A 17,480-nucleotide genomic window follows, 5' to 3' on the forward strand; every position below is an offset into this window, starting at 1 on the left:
ACCCCCACAGTGATGTCACACTGGCCAACAAGCTCAACACCTTCGCTCGCTTTGAATTTGGCAACAATGTGACGAGTGCAAGAATCCTGGCCATAGAGGATGAACAGGTTCTCACACTGAGCACACCTGATGTGCAGCACACACTAAGGAGGGTCAATCCATGCAAAGCTGCAGGCCTGGACGGAGTTTCAGGACAGGTACTTAAGGAGGTAGCTTAAGTATTTACAAGAATCTTCAACCTGTCTCTGGCAACGGTCCCCAAGTGCCTAAAGTCAGCCGTCATAGTGCCGGTGCCGAAAAAAAAAAAAACATCAGCAATCTGAATGACTATCGTCTGGTTGCCCTCATACCAACAATAATGGAGTGGTTTGAAAGGTTGGTCTCTCCCTCTCCCACATCAAAGCCATCATCATCCCTGCCTCACTGGACTCATAACGGTTCTCTTACAGAGCTAACAGATCCACAGAGGACGCCACCTCTCCAGCTCTTCTCGCTGTCCTGACTCATCTGGAGAGACAGGGCACATACATGAGGATGCTATTCGTACACTACAACTCTGCTTTCAATACTGGCATCCCCAGCAAGCTCACCTCCAAACTCCACCAGCTAGGGCCTCAGCTCATCACTTTGCAACTGGATCCTGAATTTCCTGTCAGAGCATCCTCAGGTGGTGAGAGTGGGCCCCCACCTGTCCTCCACTATAGCTCTGAGTACTGGTACACCACAGTGATGTGTACTGAGCCCCATCCTCTACTCCCTCTTCACACACGATTGTGTTCCTGCATTCGCCACTAACACCATTGTTAAGTTGGCAGATGACATAACGGTTAACAAGCTGATTTCCAACAGTGATGAAGGCCTACAGAGTAGAGGTGCAGAACCTGGTGTGCTGGTGGTCAGAGAACAACCTGTCCCTTAATACAGCAAAGACAGAGGAGCTGATCATCAACTTTGGAAGGTCACAGGATGACAAGTACGCTCCGGTCTTCAGAGTGTCCAGCTTCAGGTTTCTGGGCTCAGAGGACCCACAGCAGCAGCTGATAGGAAAGCTTTTCAGTGGGTTGTCTTCAGCGCAGAGAAGATCATTGGGATACAGCTCCAAGCCCTGGAGGACATCTACAGCTCACGTTGCCTCAGGAAAGCTACCAGCATTTGTAAGGACTCCACATACCCATGTCATCGTCTGTTCGAACTCCTTCAATCTGGCAGACGTTATATGGCCTTCTACACCCGCACCTCCAGACTGAGAAATAGCTTTTCCCCCAGAGTTATAACTGCTCTGAATCAGTCCACTAAATACCCCTCCTTAATCTGTCTGACTGCCCCCATAATTGTCTGGCACAACTGACTTCATATACACACACATACTGCACTATGCTGCCATGTAAGCTATACGTTACACAGAGGTCCACTCTCATCTATTCTGTAGTACTGTCTTGTATCTGTAACTACAACACAGTAACAGCTGCTGTAATTAATAACCTCAGTGTACAGGGACTAATACATTCAGCCACAGTATTTTTATGAAGATGCTATATGTACATTTCAATTCTGTTTTGGTTTTGATGCTGCATTGCACACTTGAGCTGCTTGTACTGTTTAATACTGTCAGACACTGTTTATACTATTATATACTGTTTATACTGAACATACTGTTAAGACTGTTTGTTACTTAATTCCTACCTTGCTATTTTTCTGTACTGTATAGATTCTGTTGCTGCATTGCACTTCTGACTATAAATAATTATACATATGAGAGAATCAGTAAACTAACCAAACAATCAAAAATTTAAAAATTCACCTTAAATTTTGTAGTTGTTGTTTGTGCATTTAATGTCTATAAAATGTTTTCTCGAACATGGGTATAAAATGCTCTATAGTTTTATTTTATAAATAACCACTGCATTACTTCTGTCATTATTTATTGATTGATCATATCTTGTCTGTGAAGAAAAAGAATCTTGTAACTTGAAGTACCACAGTAGATGTTCTCCAGACACATGTGCCTGTTTTACAAGGCCCATAAACAGTATGCGCTGCTGTTTACAGCTGCAGAGTAATTGAGTGGAGGACTGCCAATCTTATTTCCAGGACCATTAACACTTTTCAGTAACCATTGTTGGGGCCTGCGGACTGGCTGCTTCCTTTGCTTAGTGGAGGCGTTGAGATTGATATTTTATTGAAACATGAACCTGGAAGATGTAACCAAACATCTCCGAGGGGAGTGGGTCAGTAAAGGCGTATGAGTTTTATAAAGGAGGGGTAGAGTTACATAAGTATAAACGTGGAAAAAAAAGAAGTTGGGTATAGATGTTTAGGGAAGTCGATAAAAAGTAAAGAAATTAACACAAAGTACAGTTATAAGATGAAACAGGATGTATGGAGGAAACTTAGGCCACATGACAGAAACTAAAATATATTCACCGTGTGTCTACTTACCTTGAGGTCGCGGTGGACCACACCCATCTGGTGGCAGTGGAGCACAGCCTCTAGGATCTGCTGAATGCAATGACTGCATGCAAACACCAGGGGGCCATGGGTTAGTGACAAGCTACCACTCACTGTCTGTAGCTGTGAGCTTGCTTTGACACTCGGGGAGCTGCTGGCCGTGTTAGTGGGGAGACTGTACAGCAATGTGGCAACTGACCCACCTGGAGAGGCCATAACGAGGGGTAATTTGGAAAAACGGACAATTTACTCTATAGAGTGTTCAAAATGTTTTTTTTGTGTTGCCATGGTCACCAATTGATGTTTGCTGTCACAGGCTCAGAAAAGAAAAAAAAAAATTGCTCTACAGTACACACACACACACGCACACACATACACACAGCCAATTCTCTGCCCGAGTATCAAAACAGAAGTGGTGTTAGCTCCTGGCCAACTGGAGGCAGGACCCTGGGAGGGTGAGGAGAGAGGCACAGGAGCTGAGGCGAGGTGTGGTTTGAATCTGATACTGGTCCTCAGTAATGAGTTGTCAGTGTGAATAAGTTTGGAGGTTTTGTCCCGCCCCATTTAACATGGGGTGGGTCGAAACATAGTGTATCAAGCACTGTCAACAGCACCTCTATAGATTATTTGACTGGACTGACTACTGTTACAACAAGAAGACAGTTTGGTGTAGACTAGCCTTGAATTATTACTTGTTTTTACATCCCAATTTAAAAGAATGCAACTTTTAAACTGAAAAATGTAACTTCTATTACATCCACAACAATGTCTTAACAAATTGTAAAAAGGTTTTCTGAAAGTACAGTTGGTGATGGTCAATCTCTGCAGCTATAAAGACAACTGTTGCTGTTGTCAGCTGTAGCTAATTAACGTTAATTCTGCCTGTTGTAAGGTCATAGAAAGCTATGGTTATATTTTTTAATCTCTGGCCATCAGTTCTATTAGTTATGAAGATGAAATCTCAACAAGTGGCAACATTGCAAAAAAATTGCCAGATGAGGATGAGACAGGTTGCAAACAAACCAGCAGTTCAAACTGATTAAATCATCTGGATAATTCAGAAGTAAAAGGTACAGTAAGCACACCAGAAATGTGACTAAAAATCCCTCATTTCACATGAAAACTGTGGAATTTACCATTTGTCTTTTTTTCTTTTCAAATAAGTTCAATTTACAACCTCTGATCATCTGACTGCTTGGGTTTCTTGCACCTTTCGACAAAATTTTAGAGAGTTCTAAAATCTCAGCAATTACAATGTTAACATAACTGACAGAACTGACAGCCAGAGCTATGTGAAAAAACCCCAAAGTACTGTCAGAACCACTGATAGGTTAATATGTGAATTGTCTTTTCTGTAACTTACTGATGTTAAAAGAGATGAATTTTTAATGTAGCAATAGGTTCGTTCAGGTAGTTCACGCTTGATAAAAACTTATCTTGTTTAAAACCAGGCCTATGTAGAGTCACAAAATGTTAAAAAGTTAAATTTTTAAAAAATAATCACAATTTAAATCACAGTTTTGGTTTAAAAAAATTACATATTCAATTACATATTTCCCTTAAATACAGTCGTGGACTGCAGCTATCAGTGCAAAAATGAGTAATTGATATCTACAGTATGCTGTCAAAGTGGTGCTTACTTACAGTGGAGGGGCTGTTGATTCAAACGCTGCTTGACGGCTTTAATTCTGATTTGACATCAAAGCATAAATTAGTGTCATATTAAACTTTGTGTTTTGAGTGTTATAATTTAGAATACAAATTGTCATACACCTATATAGATGGAATCTAAAGCCCCATCTTCCTCCTCTTGTTCCTCCTCCTCCTCTCTCAGGCCTCAGCCTCACAGTGGCTGTGTCAGAGCATGGGCTTGGACAGATGCTACATGCACTTTGTGCCCTGGCATACAGGGGAGGCAGGCCATGATGAGATCTACCAACCCCCCCCAGCACTACACGACCGCCTCCTCTCCAGCCAGCCTACCCACAGTGCCCTGCAGCAGGGGATTTCCTGTCAGGTGGGGGGGTGTGTGAGGGTGACTGGCAGAGAAGGGGAGGGAGTGTGGTTTTGGAGGAGGCGGCGCTCGGTGATTGGTTAATTGGTCGACTGATCAGGCAGTGGAGGAGCGAGGCAAGGTGCCGCAGGAGGGCAGGCCTGTGTCTTTTTGCTGTTACTGTTTCCACTTACTAACCTTTAGGTCCCTGTGTACTATGCCATTTATGTGGCAATGATTTACACTTTCTAGAATCTGCTGTATGCAGTGACTGTGGAGGAGAGAGAGACCAGGCCAGAAGCAAAAAGGAGAGGAAGAGGGAGAACAGGTAAATGTCAGAGAACTAAGAAACAAGAACGGGCAGACAGAACACACCAGACACATGAAATACAAACACTTGATTGACAAAGGGAAGGTTTTAAAGGAAAAGTTCAACACTTTGGGAAGTACGCTTATTTGCTTTCTTCTCAAGAGTGAGGTGAGAAGACTAATATCAATCCCATGTCTGTACGGAAATGCCCCTGAAAGAACACATTTTTACCTTTCTGATCATGTAAGACTTAAACAAACAATAGATATTGTGCAAATAAGGAAACTTTAGAGGTCTTTTTTTTTGTTGTTTTTTTTTACCTTAGACAGAGGCAGGCTAGCTGTTTCCCCCTGCTTCCAGTCTTGCTAAGCGGGGGGAAATGCTAAGCTAGGTTAACCATGTTGTGATACCACCTCTGTGCTTAAAACACAGCTATGAGATTTACAACAACTCTCTTTATCTTTTCATTTCACTCTCAGAAAGACAGTGAACGAGCATGTTTCCCAAAATATTGAACTGTTCCTTTAAGCCACTCAAAAGTAGAGAAATTTAGAAATAGAACAGATAGAAAGGACACATGCATTATCTTTTAATCTAAAAAGCTCTTTTGGATTTAACCTTTAAAATATTTTTTACAAATCAAAATCCACCACAAAATAGAATCCAGATGATCAAATAAAACCTAATTCTGATTCGTTATTTCATAAATGAACAAGTCTCTTTTTAAGATGACATCAAAACAGTTACTACTCTTGATGACAAATCCTGGAACTGAAAGACAAACTTCAGCGTATTTAACTTCAAGCACACCAGTGAGATAACCAAGCTGGATGGAAAACTGAACATCCTCAAAATAACTAAAAACTAAATCTTATAGGAACATTTAACGTGCTTTGGGATGAAGCTTTTCTTGATACTGGGCTACTTGTAAACAAGTCTAAAAGTCTACAGTCATGCTAGCTGCTTTGTGAGGCTGTGCCTGCAGTGCTTTGAGCTTAATGCTAACATCAGCATGCTAACAATGACAAAAACTACCTTGTCTATGTAAAGCAGGTATAATGTTTACCATGTTCACCAGTTTAGCAAGTTAGCATGCTAGCTTTTCTTAATTAGCACTAAACATGAAGTACAGCTGAGGCTGACAGAAATGTAATTAGTTTTGCAAGTAGATAACAAACCAAAGCACTGGACAAATTGAAATTCTGACCTGATGATGGCGCCAAAGTGATTAATATTCATCCTGAGAGGAACATGAACGTACACTCACCGAGCACTTTACTAGGAACACCTCAATACAATCTAATGCAATGCAATTTTACGAAGCTTATACATTTTTCAATATAAGGCACTCCAGTACACCACCACCACCCACTACGATCTCAACAATAAACATAAAGTTGAATGATCATCTTTCTGACGATGTCAACAAAAACTGAAAATGTATAAGCTTCATAAAAGCAGAATTTATGGCACAGGTGTTGTATTGGATTGCATTAGGTGTTCCCAATAAAGTGGTTGGTGAGTGTAAGTACCAAATATCATGATAATCCATCCAACAGAAACATTTCACTTAAAATCACCAATGTGAACCTGATGATGGCACTAGAGCAAAAGTTGGAAGCAAAGTCATTGGGATTGATCTGGGAGCCATGAATGTCTACAAAATTTCATGGCGATGCATCCAATAATTTTTGAGATATTTTACTTTGGACCACTGACAGTAAATAATTATGGTGACGCATCTCCACTTCCTACCAATATGCAATATGTGTGATGCCATTTGGAGCCAGAGTCTGCACAGTAGAGTGGCGCCTGAAGTTTGAGAGCAGCTGTCAATCATGATGTCACACCACCTTTCTATATTGTAAAATATCTAATTAAAAATAAACTTATCAGAAAAATAAACACTTGGACAAACATCAGTATGATAAGAACTAACTAGAATGACAGAAACCATCTTTGGGATAATGTATTTGATGTGTACTTATTTAGTTTGGCTCATGTCCCATCCACTAACATGGAAGGGGCGGGACTTATGAACTATACTTCAGCCAGCCACCAGGGGGCAATTGAGATTCTTTGGCTTCACTTTTGGGGAGCTGTCATGTCGTCCATCTTTGTATACAGTCAATGGTTTGGACCAAAGTGGTGGACCATAAGAAAGACTGATCAACATCCCCCTCCATAAAGCCATGTGACTGGCATGGCTGACACAACAGATGGGGTTCTTTTTTGAGTGGATTTTCAATAAAGAAGGAAAAAGGTGAAATTGGGAAAAGCAGATCCATAATCAGAGGACAAAGTACAACAAGAAATGTAGGAAGAGAGGATTTGAGGCATAAAAGGCACATCAAAGGCAGCACAACAGAAAACACTTATGCACTGATGTATCCAATGCATAACGAGGAAGAACTGTATTTTTGTGTATTTTGTATGTTGCAAACATTATCATTCACATATACACTGAAACATGTAGTTTCATAATGATGGATACAAGTATAGTAATCACGCTATGGTGTATCTGTCTGTCTGTCTTGAATATGCCTTTATGGTCCCAAAGTAGAATAACTGAATATTTCACATCACATACGATAAATTCAGAAATATCAACAGGACATGTGATCTATGCAGCCTGACTAAGCATCACACTGACCTGGCATCGGCTTCGCTGTAGTACTCCCTGGCAACAATGTCCTCAAACAACTCACCACCGGTTACTCTGGAAGAGAAAGAGACAAAAAGAATAAAAGAAAGAGAAAGTTAGAGGGAAAAGAAGTGACCTGCAATACCACAGATGTTCATTTCACCTTTGGGAGAGGAAAAAGAGCAAAATGCTTAATAGTACTGCACAATGATAAATCTCATCCGGAAGAGATTATTTTCAGACCAGCTGGGTCAAAAGCATGATGCTATGCCTTTTTGTGGTGAAATCACTACAATAACACATTTCAGCAGATATGGTCACACTGTGTATGGACATTGTTTATTCAGCTGGAAGGAGTTTCCGTGTCTTTCCATGAGGTTATGACTCAATTCCAGATTGCTTTTCCAAGTGGCTGAGCAACACCACTGGATAACAACCAAGGTGCAATAAATATGCAATAAAGCACTACATAGTATAAACACTGAGATCCAGCAGTTGGACCTAAATCTCAATCCATAAGTACTGTAGTAGTACTGTAGTAACATTTTTCTGATGCAAATACTAATGTTTATATTGGTAACTTTAAAAGGGACACACTTAACTCAGTCTGTGAAAACAGTTGTATGTGGGGCTGGGCGATAAAATGATTTTGATATGGGATCACAATAAAAGTTTTGTCAATAATGAAGATAAACTGACATTTTTACTCGATATATATATATAAAAATAAACCCATACACACATACATATTATATGTATGTATCTGTGTATATATTATATACATATACGTACAAAAAGTGTCCCTTCTCTGTAGCGTTAACTGCTTGACCACATATGTTCAGCTGATCAGGGTGCAGTGAAGGTGAACTGGAAATTCATAAAATCCCATAATCACTTCCAAATATCTCCAAATAATATCCAAATGGGTGTGCATAATTTTAGGCAAACCAATACAACCTAGTGGTGATTGAATATTTTACTTCTTAAAATTAGAGGACTTAAAATATTGAAAAACAAAATTAAGGCAGCAGACAAATCCTTGGTTCCCAGAATAGGGCAAGTTACAAAAACACTGGATCCTACATTTCCCATAATGCATTTCAATATCTGCCTTCATTAGACCTACCCTACTTTGTAAATGACTGTATGTATTTAACCCCACACTCAAATTTCACGTTTTCAAGCCAAGATAACTGTGATGACATCATCAGGATTATTTCAACAGACTTCACAAAAATCCCCCAGAACCATAGAAAAATTGATTTAACAGTTTTGCACCCCATGATGACTAAACAGACCTTAAAGAGGATCGATCACACTCATTTCCAGCTCTATATTTTTATTCTGGGACTCCACTAGAGTAGCTTTGCATGATTCACAATTCAAAAAACTTATTTATCCTACACTGGCCCTTTATGTAGCCACTCAATTCAGTCTCTGTCTCTAACAGGCAGTCTTAGCTCCTGTCTCTTTAAGGCCCCCTTCTTGATGAGCCAACTCTGTTCGGATTGGTCAGCATTCTAGAAGCCTGCTGAGGCGCAGCCGTTTCAAAGTCAAGTTAAGTTACCGCTAATGCAAACCCAACATTTCCTGGTTTACTGCTTCATATTAAAAAATTTTAAATGACTAAATAATGGGAGACTTTTATTGTGAAGAATTTACAGGAAATGAAACATGTTCCTCACTGAATTAGCAGAGCTTTGTTAGCAGTGTTAGTGGAGCAGAGCAGTGAACTCATGCTGTGCGTGGAGCAGATGGTCATATAAAGAAATCTGTCACAAGCCGACATCAGCTTGGGCTGAAAGTAGAAAAAAAAAAACGTTGGAAACTGAGCATTCAGAGAAGTCTGAAACCAGTGTTTTTGGTTCACAAGGATCACTTCTACATACGCTTACCTTGTTATTTGACACTTTGGCCACGTTTGACACGAAGATAGGTCCCCTTTAATGTACAATGTAGGTAAAGATAGGTCCCCTTTAATGTACAAACTATGTACATTCCCTTTCCCTTTGTTTCCCTTTAACATGTAACAAGATGTTTAAAAGTAGGCCTCTAGGCCAATTTCCCAAAACACAGAGAATGACTTTTAGGATATTTTAAGGCAAAACTTTTTCCATTGCCTCTGGAAAACATTATCACTTTGAGTCTTCAGAGATTTTCATATTAAACTTTCATGGAAATTTGAATGACTTTGGTGTTGTGACAAATTCAGTTGTAAAAACACAGTGTTATTCTTGGCATGCATTCAGCTGCCAGGAAGTCATCCAAAAATGAATTGTAAAATGATTTTCTCTGATCTAGCATGTTGTTCCTATCTGTTACAATGCTTTTCAACTCATGCTCAATAAATATCAGGTTGAAATTGAGGTCCAGTAAACCTCTGGAGATATAATATGGTCAAACATGGTTAATTTGTTCTACCCACTTGTAGTCTGTCTTGTAATCCTTTCAGGCAGGTTTTCTATTTAGGAAAAAGGGGGGAATGTTTTTTTTATCCCTATGTTGTCTTTTAGCCAAGAGAGGAACACCCTCTGTTCTTTTTTTATGGCCACTAGTCAAATTAAATACAGCATTTAAAAGAAATTCAAAGCAATTTCCTTCTAGCTGCCAGATTAGGTTGCACACAAGGAAGGGAAAGCGGGAGGTGAAGGGGAAGAGGGAGAGAAGGGTGGGGGTTTGAAGGGAGGGAGGACGATTAAATGAAGTGAGAGAAAGCAGGATATTAGGTTCACTCATAGAAAAGAGTAATTAATTGCTGTATTAAGAGATTGAGAAATTTGGATGTAATAGAGCAGTGGTTCAGTGTTCAGTGATGTGTTTCAATGTGGGGGTCCTTGACTCCAAAAAGGTTGAGAACCACTGTGAGGATGAAACCTGACGACAGCAAAGGAGGTTGCTGAATTCAATAAAGATGACATATCAGAATTAGAATTAGAAATAGACAATGAAAAATATTTAGACAGACATAAGGAGCAGATAAAAGAAAAATGATTTATTTTCATATGAATAGTTTTTTTCATGTTTAAGCTATATCTATGCAATGCTTCGTGTTGCAGAAAATGAGGCAGATAGCTCACATTATACGCTTCATGAGAACAGATTGGAATTGGGGAGGAAACAAAGCTCATATTGACTAACAACCTTGAAATATGTCACAGTGGACATATGGAGCTGAAATGTTGGGGCGTGAGATGTAAATTTCACGTTTATTTCCCATTTTTCTACAAAATCATGCACACCGATGATCACTTCCAAATGGCCCTCAACTGCAATGCACGTGTAGCTCTGTAACTCGTCCTCAACAACCCCTAAACTCCTTTTTGATTAATCTACCAAACAATTTTGATAACGCACAATGTACAATGTCTCAAAGAAAGCCTGGGGGCAAAGGGGAAGGCAATAGTATGTCGCTGTTGAAGAAAAAACCCATGGTTACAATGCCTAAAGAAAATCTGGACGATGCCATCGCTAATGTTGTTAGGACCTGCTGTTAGGATTTAACCAGTTGGCAGTGAAAGAAGCGGTCAACAGTACTCTCATCCCACAGTTAACAGAACACATCAAATTCAACATACCAAGGATAATGTGTGTGCGTTGCCCCCCACCCCAACCCCCCCAACTACTCCCACTTATCTAAACCTAGTTCCTTGGGCCAAGTAGGTAATGTAGCTGTAATTAATACTTGGCAATGAGTTTAAATGCCAATTGTCTGTGTGGTATTCTACCGCCCCCCTCAACATAAACCTAACTTCATCTCTGACTTTTCAGAGCTCTTATCATTTATGATGTCCAGTTATTATAAAATTGTTATTATGGGTGATGTTAATGTTCATATTTATTGTGCAAATGATCCATTCGCCTTAGATTTAAAAAATTTGTGCAACTCATTTGGCTTAACTAATCTGTTGGCTCTACTCACGAGTGGAGCCATACTCTTGACCTTGTCTTATATCATAGACTTACCCTGGACAGTCTGTCAACTAAAGAGCTTGTTGTCGCTGATCATCTCTCCATTACTTTCAATCTTTCTGTCTGCAGTCTCTCCAGTTCCCCAGTCACTTGCTTAAAGAGATGTGTTATAAACTCCTCAACTTCAGCCATGTTTATTAGGGAATTTGACCAATCATGCAATAATTCCATGGCAGATACTTCCCTTGACAGTTTAGTAGATCAGTTTAATTCACTCTGTGTGGGCATTCTTAACAAAATTGCTCCCTTCAAAAACAAAAGTAAAACTGGTCTAATTGGTACTCCCTGGAACTTAAGTGGAAACACAGCAGACTTGAGGTAAATTATGCTCAGTTAAAAAATCTAATGTCCAATTACAACTCTGCTGTCAAAACGGCAAGAAAAAAATATTTTTCCAATATTATTGCTGAAAGCCACCATTATCCCAGAATATTGTTCAGAACTATTGAACATGTGGCAGTGGTCCTAAAAAATAATTCATTCCCTGATCATTCATCAGAAGCATGTGAGAACCTTCCATCATTCTTTACAGCTAAACTTGAAAAAAGTCAGGGGTCAGATTATACCACGGATTTGTAACTTTACTATTACCCACCCACCTACAGTCTCATTCCCCTCTTCTGAACTGACCTCGTCTGCTGGAGACTGACTGTCAGCTTAACTGCTCTTCATGTCATCTAGATGTAATCCCATCCAGACTCTTCAAAGAGGTCCCACCACATATTTTTCCAATTGTTCTTTCCATTATCAACTCACTAGCCACTGGCTATGTACCATCTTGTGGAACCTCTTCTCAAAGAATTGAGATCCTTATGTACTCAACAATTATAGATCAATCTCCAAACTCCCACTTCTGTCAAAGATCTTGTATACAAACAATTAACTGCCCACAGAAGCCAACATGATATTTTCCATACTGTTTTTTGAGAAAAACATAGCACTGAGACTGCTCTACTTAGGGTGACTAATGATCTCCTTGCTGTTGATGCTGGTAAAGGGTCTGCCTTGAACTTACTTGATTTAACGTCTGCTTTGCAGGGGTTGCAGACACTGCTCTCAAGTGGTTCATCTCATCTTTCACACTTTACAGTCACTCTTGGTAACTTGGTAACATCTACTGCCACTATGAACTACAGAGTACCTCAAGGCTCTTTCCTAGGTTCTCTTCTGTTCTGTATTTACATGCTTCCACTTGGTAGATTATTATACAATCATAAGATCTCCTTTCATTGCTATGCCGATAACACACAACTTTATGTCTGTAAAACCAGGATCCCCCCGCAGTCTGATTTCTTTAAAGACCTGTCTAAAGGATATCAAATGCTGGATGTCTAATAACTTCTTCCAACTCAATTAAGAAAAATCAGAATTAATCCTATTCGGGTCATTAGACATATCAGATTCCAGTGACGCATTTGTTAACCTAGCGCCTTCCATAAAGCCTAATGTCAGAATTTAGGAGTCATCTTTGATTCCATTTTAATTTTCAGTCATGTCAGTAAGGTAGTTCAGCCCTATTTTTAATCAGCTTTGAATGGTTTAAAAAAAATCAGATCATTCCTATTATCCTCTGACATAAAGAAAATTATTCATGCATTTATTTTCTCAAGAATTGATTATTGTAATCAGCGTCTGAAATTAATGGGGGGCAAGGGCAAAAATGCCCCAAGAAATTTCAGAACGCACCTAAAATCTACAATCGAGGGGCAAAAATTGCCCCAAGAATTTTTTTTTTTTTTAAATTTACCAGTTTAGGCCGATATCTTAACCCTACATTGAGCCATCATTTTATCTTCATTGAATTCATTCCGTTTCCGTTTCTAACACACACTCACAAACAGGGCTGCTGTTACGATACCTGGCAGAGGCCAGGCAATCCTGCACCTGTAGTGAAGTTGGCTGCTACAATGGACCGGTACCTCATTAAAATCATCATTAAAAAAGCTCCAACTGTTACCCAAGAAAACAATCTAAATCCTGAGCCATAATTACTAGTCCTAAACATACTCACAGCCAGGCTCAGATGCCGGGCACAACAACGCATATGTTTTGGGAATACTCACTGATCAGAGATTTTTGGACTCATGTTATGTCAACGCAGTCAGAGTTATTAGGATCTACAATAATGCCTAATCCCTGCCTTTGTCTGCTCAGTGACAACTCATCTCTATCTCTCAATTTAAATCAATCTTCCTTTGATTCAATGCTGGTTGGCGTCCTACCAGAGCATAGCAGACCTGCCAACCCTGGACAAATTTTTGAGTACCACTTCGGTGACCTAGATGCGTCAGAGGCAAGTCACTGCTGTTTGCACAATGAATTATTGTACATAATTTGCATACATGCATATAACAGTACATCATTTGCATACATGCAGCAGTCAAACAGACAAAAAAGTGAGGTAAGCACTGATATGAAAATTCTCTATACCATTAACAGATTGTTTACAAAAATATCTGCAGATACCAGTACTCTTAGTTGATCATTTATGCCTATTTTTGCCCATTTGTCTTTCACCTGCCTAAACATAGCTTAACAAGGAACACAATTTCACTTAGGCTATACAGTTACATACCACTGCTGCTGGGTTTATATGGTTTTATTGTTTACACCTCCATAATCAATAAAACTCATATAGTGATCAAATTTTAAGCCAATTTGACTTTTGAAAATATGATTTTCAGCTAATTTGAAAAGATGATGACAATGTATCTGTAAAATCCAAATCAGCCTAAACAGATTACTTTGCCGTTATGGTGAAATAAAAATTTTAGAGCTGGTTAATACAACCATGTTCTCATTATAGGTAGGCTATTACTTGATGGTATGATGACCTAATAGTTTAGAGTGACATATCATACCAGCGTACTTCACCCAGCACCCAGTATTCCTGTGTTGGGCCTCAACCATGGGGTCATACAAAGGCAGGCCTGCATGCAAGTCACAAGGCCTGATAACAAGAAAGGGCGGCCGGTTGAGAACAATGAGAGTCCATTTCGGACTCCATATCCCAACATGCTCCAATTTCGCACCTGGGTGCTAAACAGGAAATGGTCTCAACATACAGTCTCTCATTGGCAGAGACGCTCCTGCACAGAGGAGTGTCAGGATGACACAGCCGTGACATCACCGCCCCTTTAAAACTGAACGCACACAGAGAAACATTGCCTTTCCATGTCGATTGAGCTAGGGAGAACTTGTGTCCCTCTGTGAGTCAGCTTGACAAACGGAGGTCCCCCACGCATGTGTTTTCCCCCACTGGAAGACTTTCCCCAAGAATCAGCTTGCCGTAAAACCCGCCAAGAATAGCATCCGAGCCGGACCGAAAGACAGACTTAACACACACACTCTGCTCGCTTTCTGAACCGACCAAGTAAGAGGTTTAAGTCTGGGCAGAGGCAGCGTTATTGTGTGTTAGTTTCAGCCTCAGTGCTGTTGTTTAGCTTTTAGCTTTTTAAGCTTTATTGCTATTGTTTTATTGTGTGCATTGATGGACCGCCTAGTCCATTTGTTCTGCTTTACTCTGCGGAGTGTTTAAAGTTTGCTGCCTGTTTAGTTGTGTCCACCATGCTAGACTGTTTTTGTGTTTATCCTGCTCGGGACTACTGCTGTGTTTGTGCCACTGTGAGTGAGAAAGCTGCTTTGTCAATCAGAAACCAGACAACGTGCATTACAGACTGCCGTCCATACACATGCTCTCTGTGGACAGAGGAACCGCTTCTCTCTCCCTCACGATCGCTTTCTCTCCTCTTTCTTCCTTCTCTTGCGACTAACACACACGCGTGCACAAACACATACGTACCGACACCTTCTTACACATCTGATGGTCAGATAACATCGGACAAAGCGTTGCTTTGTCCTTCCTTATCCGCCATCAGACAAACATGTTACACGGAATTGGGTGAGTGCAAGACGCTGACCACCAGGCAGCGCCATCATGCTATTGTCTAACGAAGACAATGCCATACTTCCGCCATTTGGTTCTCGTGTGACGTGACTTCCTCCCATAGTCACATCTGCATCCCAGACCCACGACGTCATCATGTCAGGTCACGTCACCATTTTGTCTCACACACACACACCTGCATATGTTCAACCCTGTACATAGCTGTTTGTGTTTGCTTTGGTAGAATTAGATTTTAGAATAGTAGTTTATTAAATGAAGCATTTAAGTTTAATAAACACTGTTATATCTTTGAAGAGAAGTTCTTTTGTCATTATTGTGTTTTATATATTGTGAAAAGTGGCTGATTGAAGGAGTCAGAGCTGGAATTCAACCCTTCTTTGTTCAGCTGTGAATGTTGATATTTCTCAGATATTAACATTCTACGTGAACTCCTTTTATGAGACTACCTTGTTTGGTTATTGGTCCCGGTTTCCCGGTGGTGCCCTGTATTTGTTAATTCATATCAATAATTCTATTAAGTTTTATAATTAATTAATTATCATTGATAATTGTTAATTATTGCTAATAACCAACTGTGTTCCTAACAGGTCCAACATATTGGTGCCTTCAAGTGTGAGACTCCCCTAATATCAACAGTTGGTGCCTGAATTACTGATTGATATTAATAATCTCTTGATTTCATAATTCATAATTATCTATGATAATTATGAATACACTAATCCACTAATATCAGACCTGGAGCAGGCCAGCTTTAGAAGTTTGTAGAACTGGATGGTTGGATACGATATATATTTGTTTTTTATTGTTTGTTTTTCTTTTCTTCTCAGTAGAGTCAACTGTTTTTTGCTTTTTTCTTGGGAATATCTGTCTCTTATTCTCTTTGTGTACACACTTTAAACGAACAGAATTTCTACAATTTTGAAAGACAAAATAACATATTCAAAACTTGTAACCACAAATTGAGCAGCAGAAGCTATGAAATACATTAAATATTTTGTCACTGAAACAATTAAGATGTGTTGACACATGTTTCAGTTTTATATTATTGATCTACTTAGAGGAGCATTTTAGAATATCCTCAGATTATTACTTGATTAGCAGTTTCTAATGAACAGACGATTCAGAGACAGAAGCAGCAGATGGCTGGTGAACACATATGAGTGAGTATAGTAATCTACCTGCCATCTGTGTCAGCTAACATTATTTATTATCTAGACAGCTCAAGTGTATGTATAAGGTCCTATATGATGCAATCCAGCTCATTTGTTTTTTTATCTCAGTGTGCTTGTGTGATCCGGTCTATATCATGTGCTACCTCTGATGTTTCTGTGCAGTGTGTGAGCATGGTGAGGATGTAGGGAGATTGAGTACAAAGCGTTGCTGAGACAGATGGAGCAAAGAGGAGGCAGACCAACACGCTGCGTTGAATCTCCCAGGATACCTCACTGAGAAGGCATCTGATTGGCAGCTGTCAGGTGCATGACTGTATGTGTGTCACGGTGTGTTTTGCATGTGTTTAACCATGTGGAATATACGGTGAGCGTCTAAAAAGGTGCTTTGAAGTGATGTACAGGTCTGTACTTACAAATCAAAGACCAGATAGTGGAATCCTTCCTCTGATATGCTGTCATGGAGCCGCACTGTGAAGGACAGAAGAAGGAAGAGAAAGAGAGAAAGTTATTTAATTATGGAAACACTACTTCAGTGCGCTGGGCAACCTGCCACACTGGCAATAGAACTGGCAGCAGTAGGTAACTGTTAGAATTATGTACACTTAATTACCCACAAATTGAGCACTGAACACTGGTGTACTGTTGTCTTGTCTCAGCGTGAAGTGTGCTTAAGGGGAAACACTGTGGTGAGTTCTGCTTTTTCTACCTTTTTCTATTTTACCTTTCATGTGCTTTGATATTTTTCATCTGTATTCATTAACGGTAACAGTCTTTCCTTGTCACACTGAGGGTGCCAGGTTTAATGTCACTGTGTCTGAACAGAGATTAAAATTAAAACATATGCTCATAGATTGTATCTGCTGACTTTTCTAGGCAAGCCCTGTTGACATTCACACAAAGTTCGTTACACACTATACATCCACACCTGGAGGCTTCCCAGTACAACCACAGTCTGATCTGCTGGGATAGCAGTAGAGGCTTTCTCGGTGTGTGTGTGAGTTACTGGGAAGTGCAAGTACACAGTTGAACATGTTGGG

The 17,480-nt window shown here is 39.9% G+C and overlaps 1 protein-coding gene across 8 annotated transcripts in view; it reads right to left on the reverse strand.

The window, feature by feature from the left end:
* The window catches only part of camk2d1 (calcium/calmodulin-dependent protein kinase (CaM kinase) II delta 1), a 109,728-nt gene that overhangs the window by 40,263 nt on the left and 51,985 nt on the right, over positions 1 to 17,480 (reverse strand). For 4 of the 8 annotated variants that reach the window (XM_042402383.1, XM_042402382.1, XM_042402384.1 and 1 more), the window contains exons 4-6: positions 16,857 to 16,911; positions 7,405 to 7,470; positions 4,640 to 4,712 (exon numbers count right to left, since the gene is read on the reverse strand). In XM_042402383.1, coding sequence (XP_042258317.1) covers positions 4,640 to 4,712; positions 7,405 to 7,470; positions 16,857 to 16,911 — 194 coding nt within the window. Of the gene's footprint in view, positions 1 to 2,439; positions 2,513 to 4,639; positions 4,730 to 7,404; positions 7,471 to 16,856; positions 16,912 to 17,480 lie in introns of those variants that run through there. The other 4 variants (XM_042402379.1, XM_042402378.1, XM_042402381.1 and 1 more) reach the window with 2 other exon arrangements.

This window comes from Thunnus maccoyii, chromosome 22, assembly GCF_910596095.1.
Source record: "Thunnus maccoyii chromosome 22, fThuMac1.1, whole genome shotgun sequence".
In the NCBI taxonomy this organism is placed as follows: Eukaryota; Metazoa; Chordata; class Actinopteri; order Scombriformes; family Scombridae; genus Thunnus; species Thunnus maccoyii.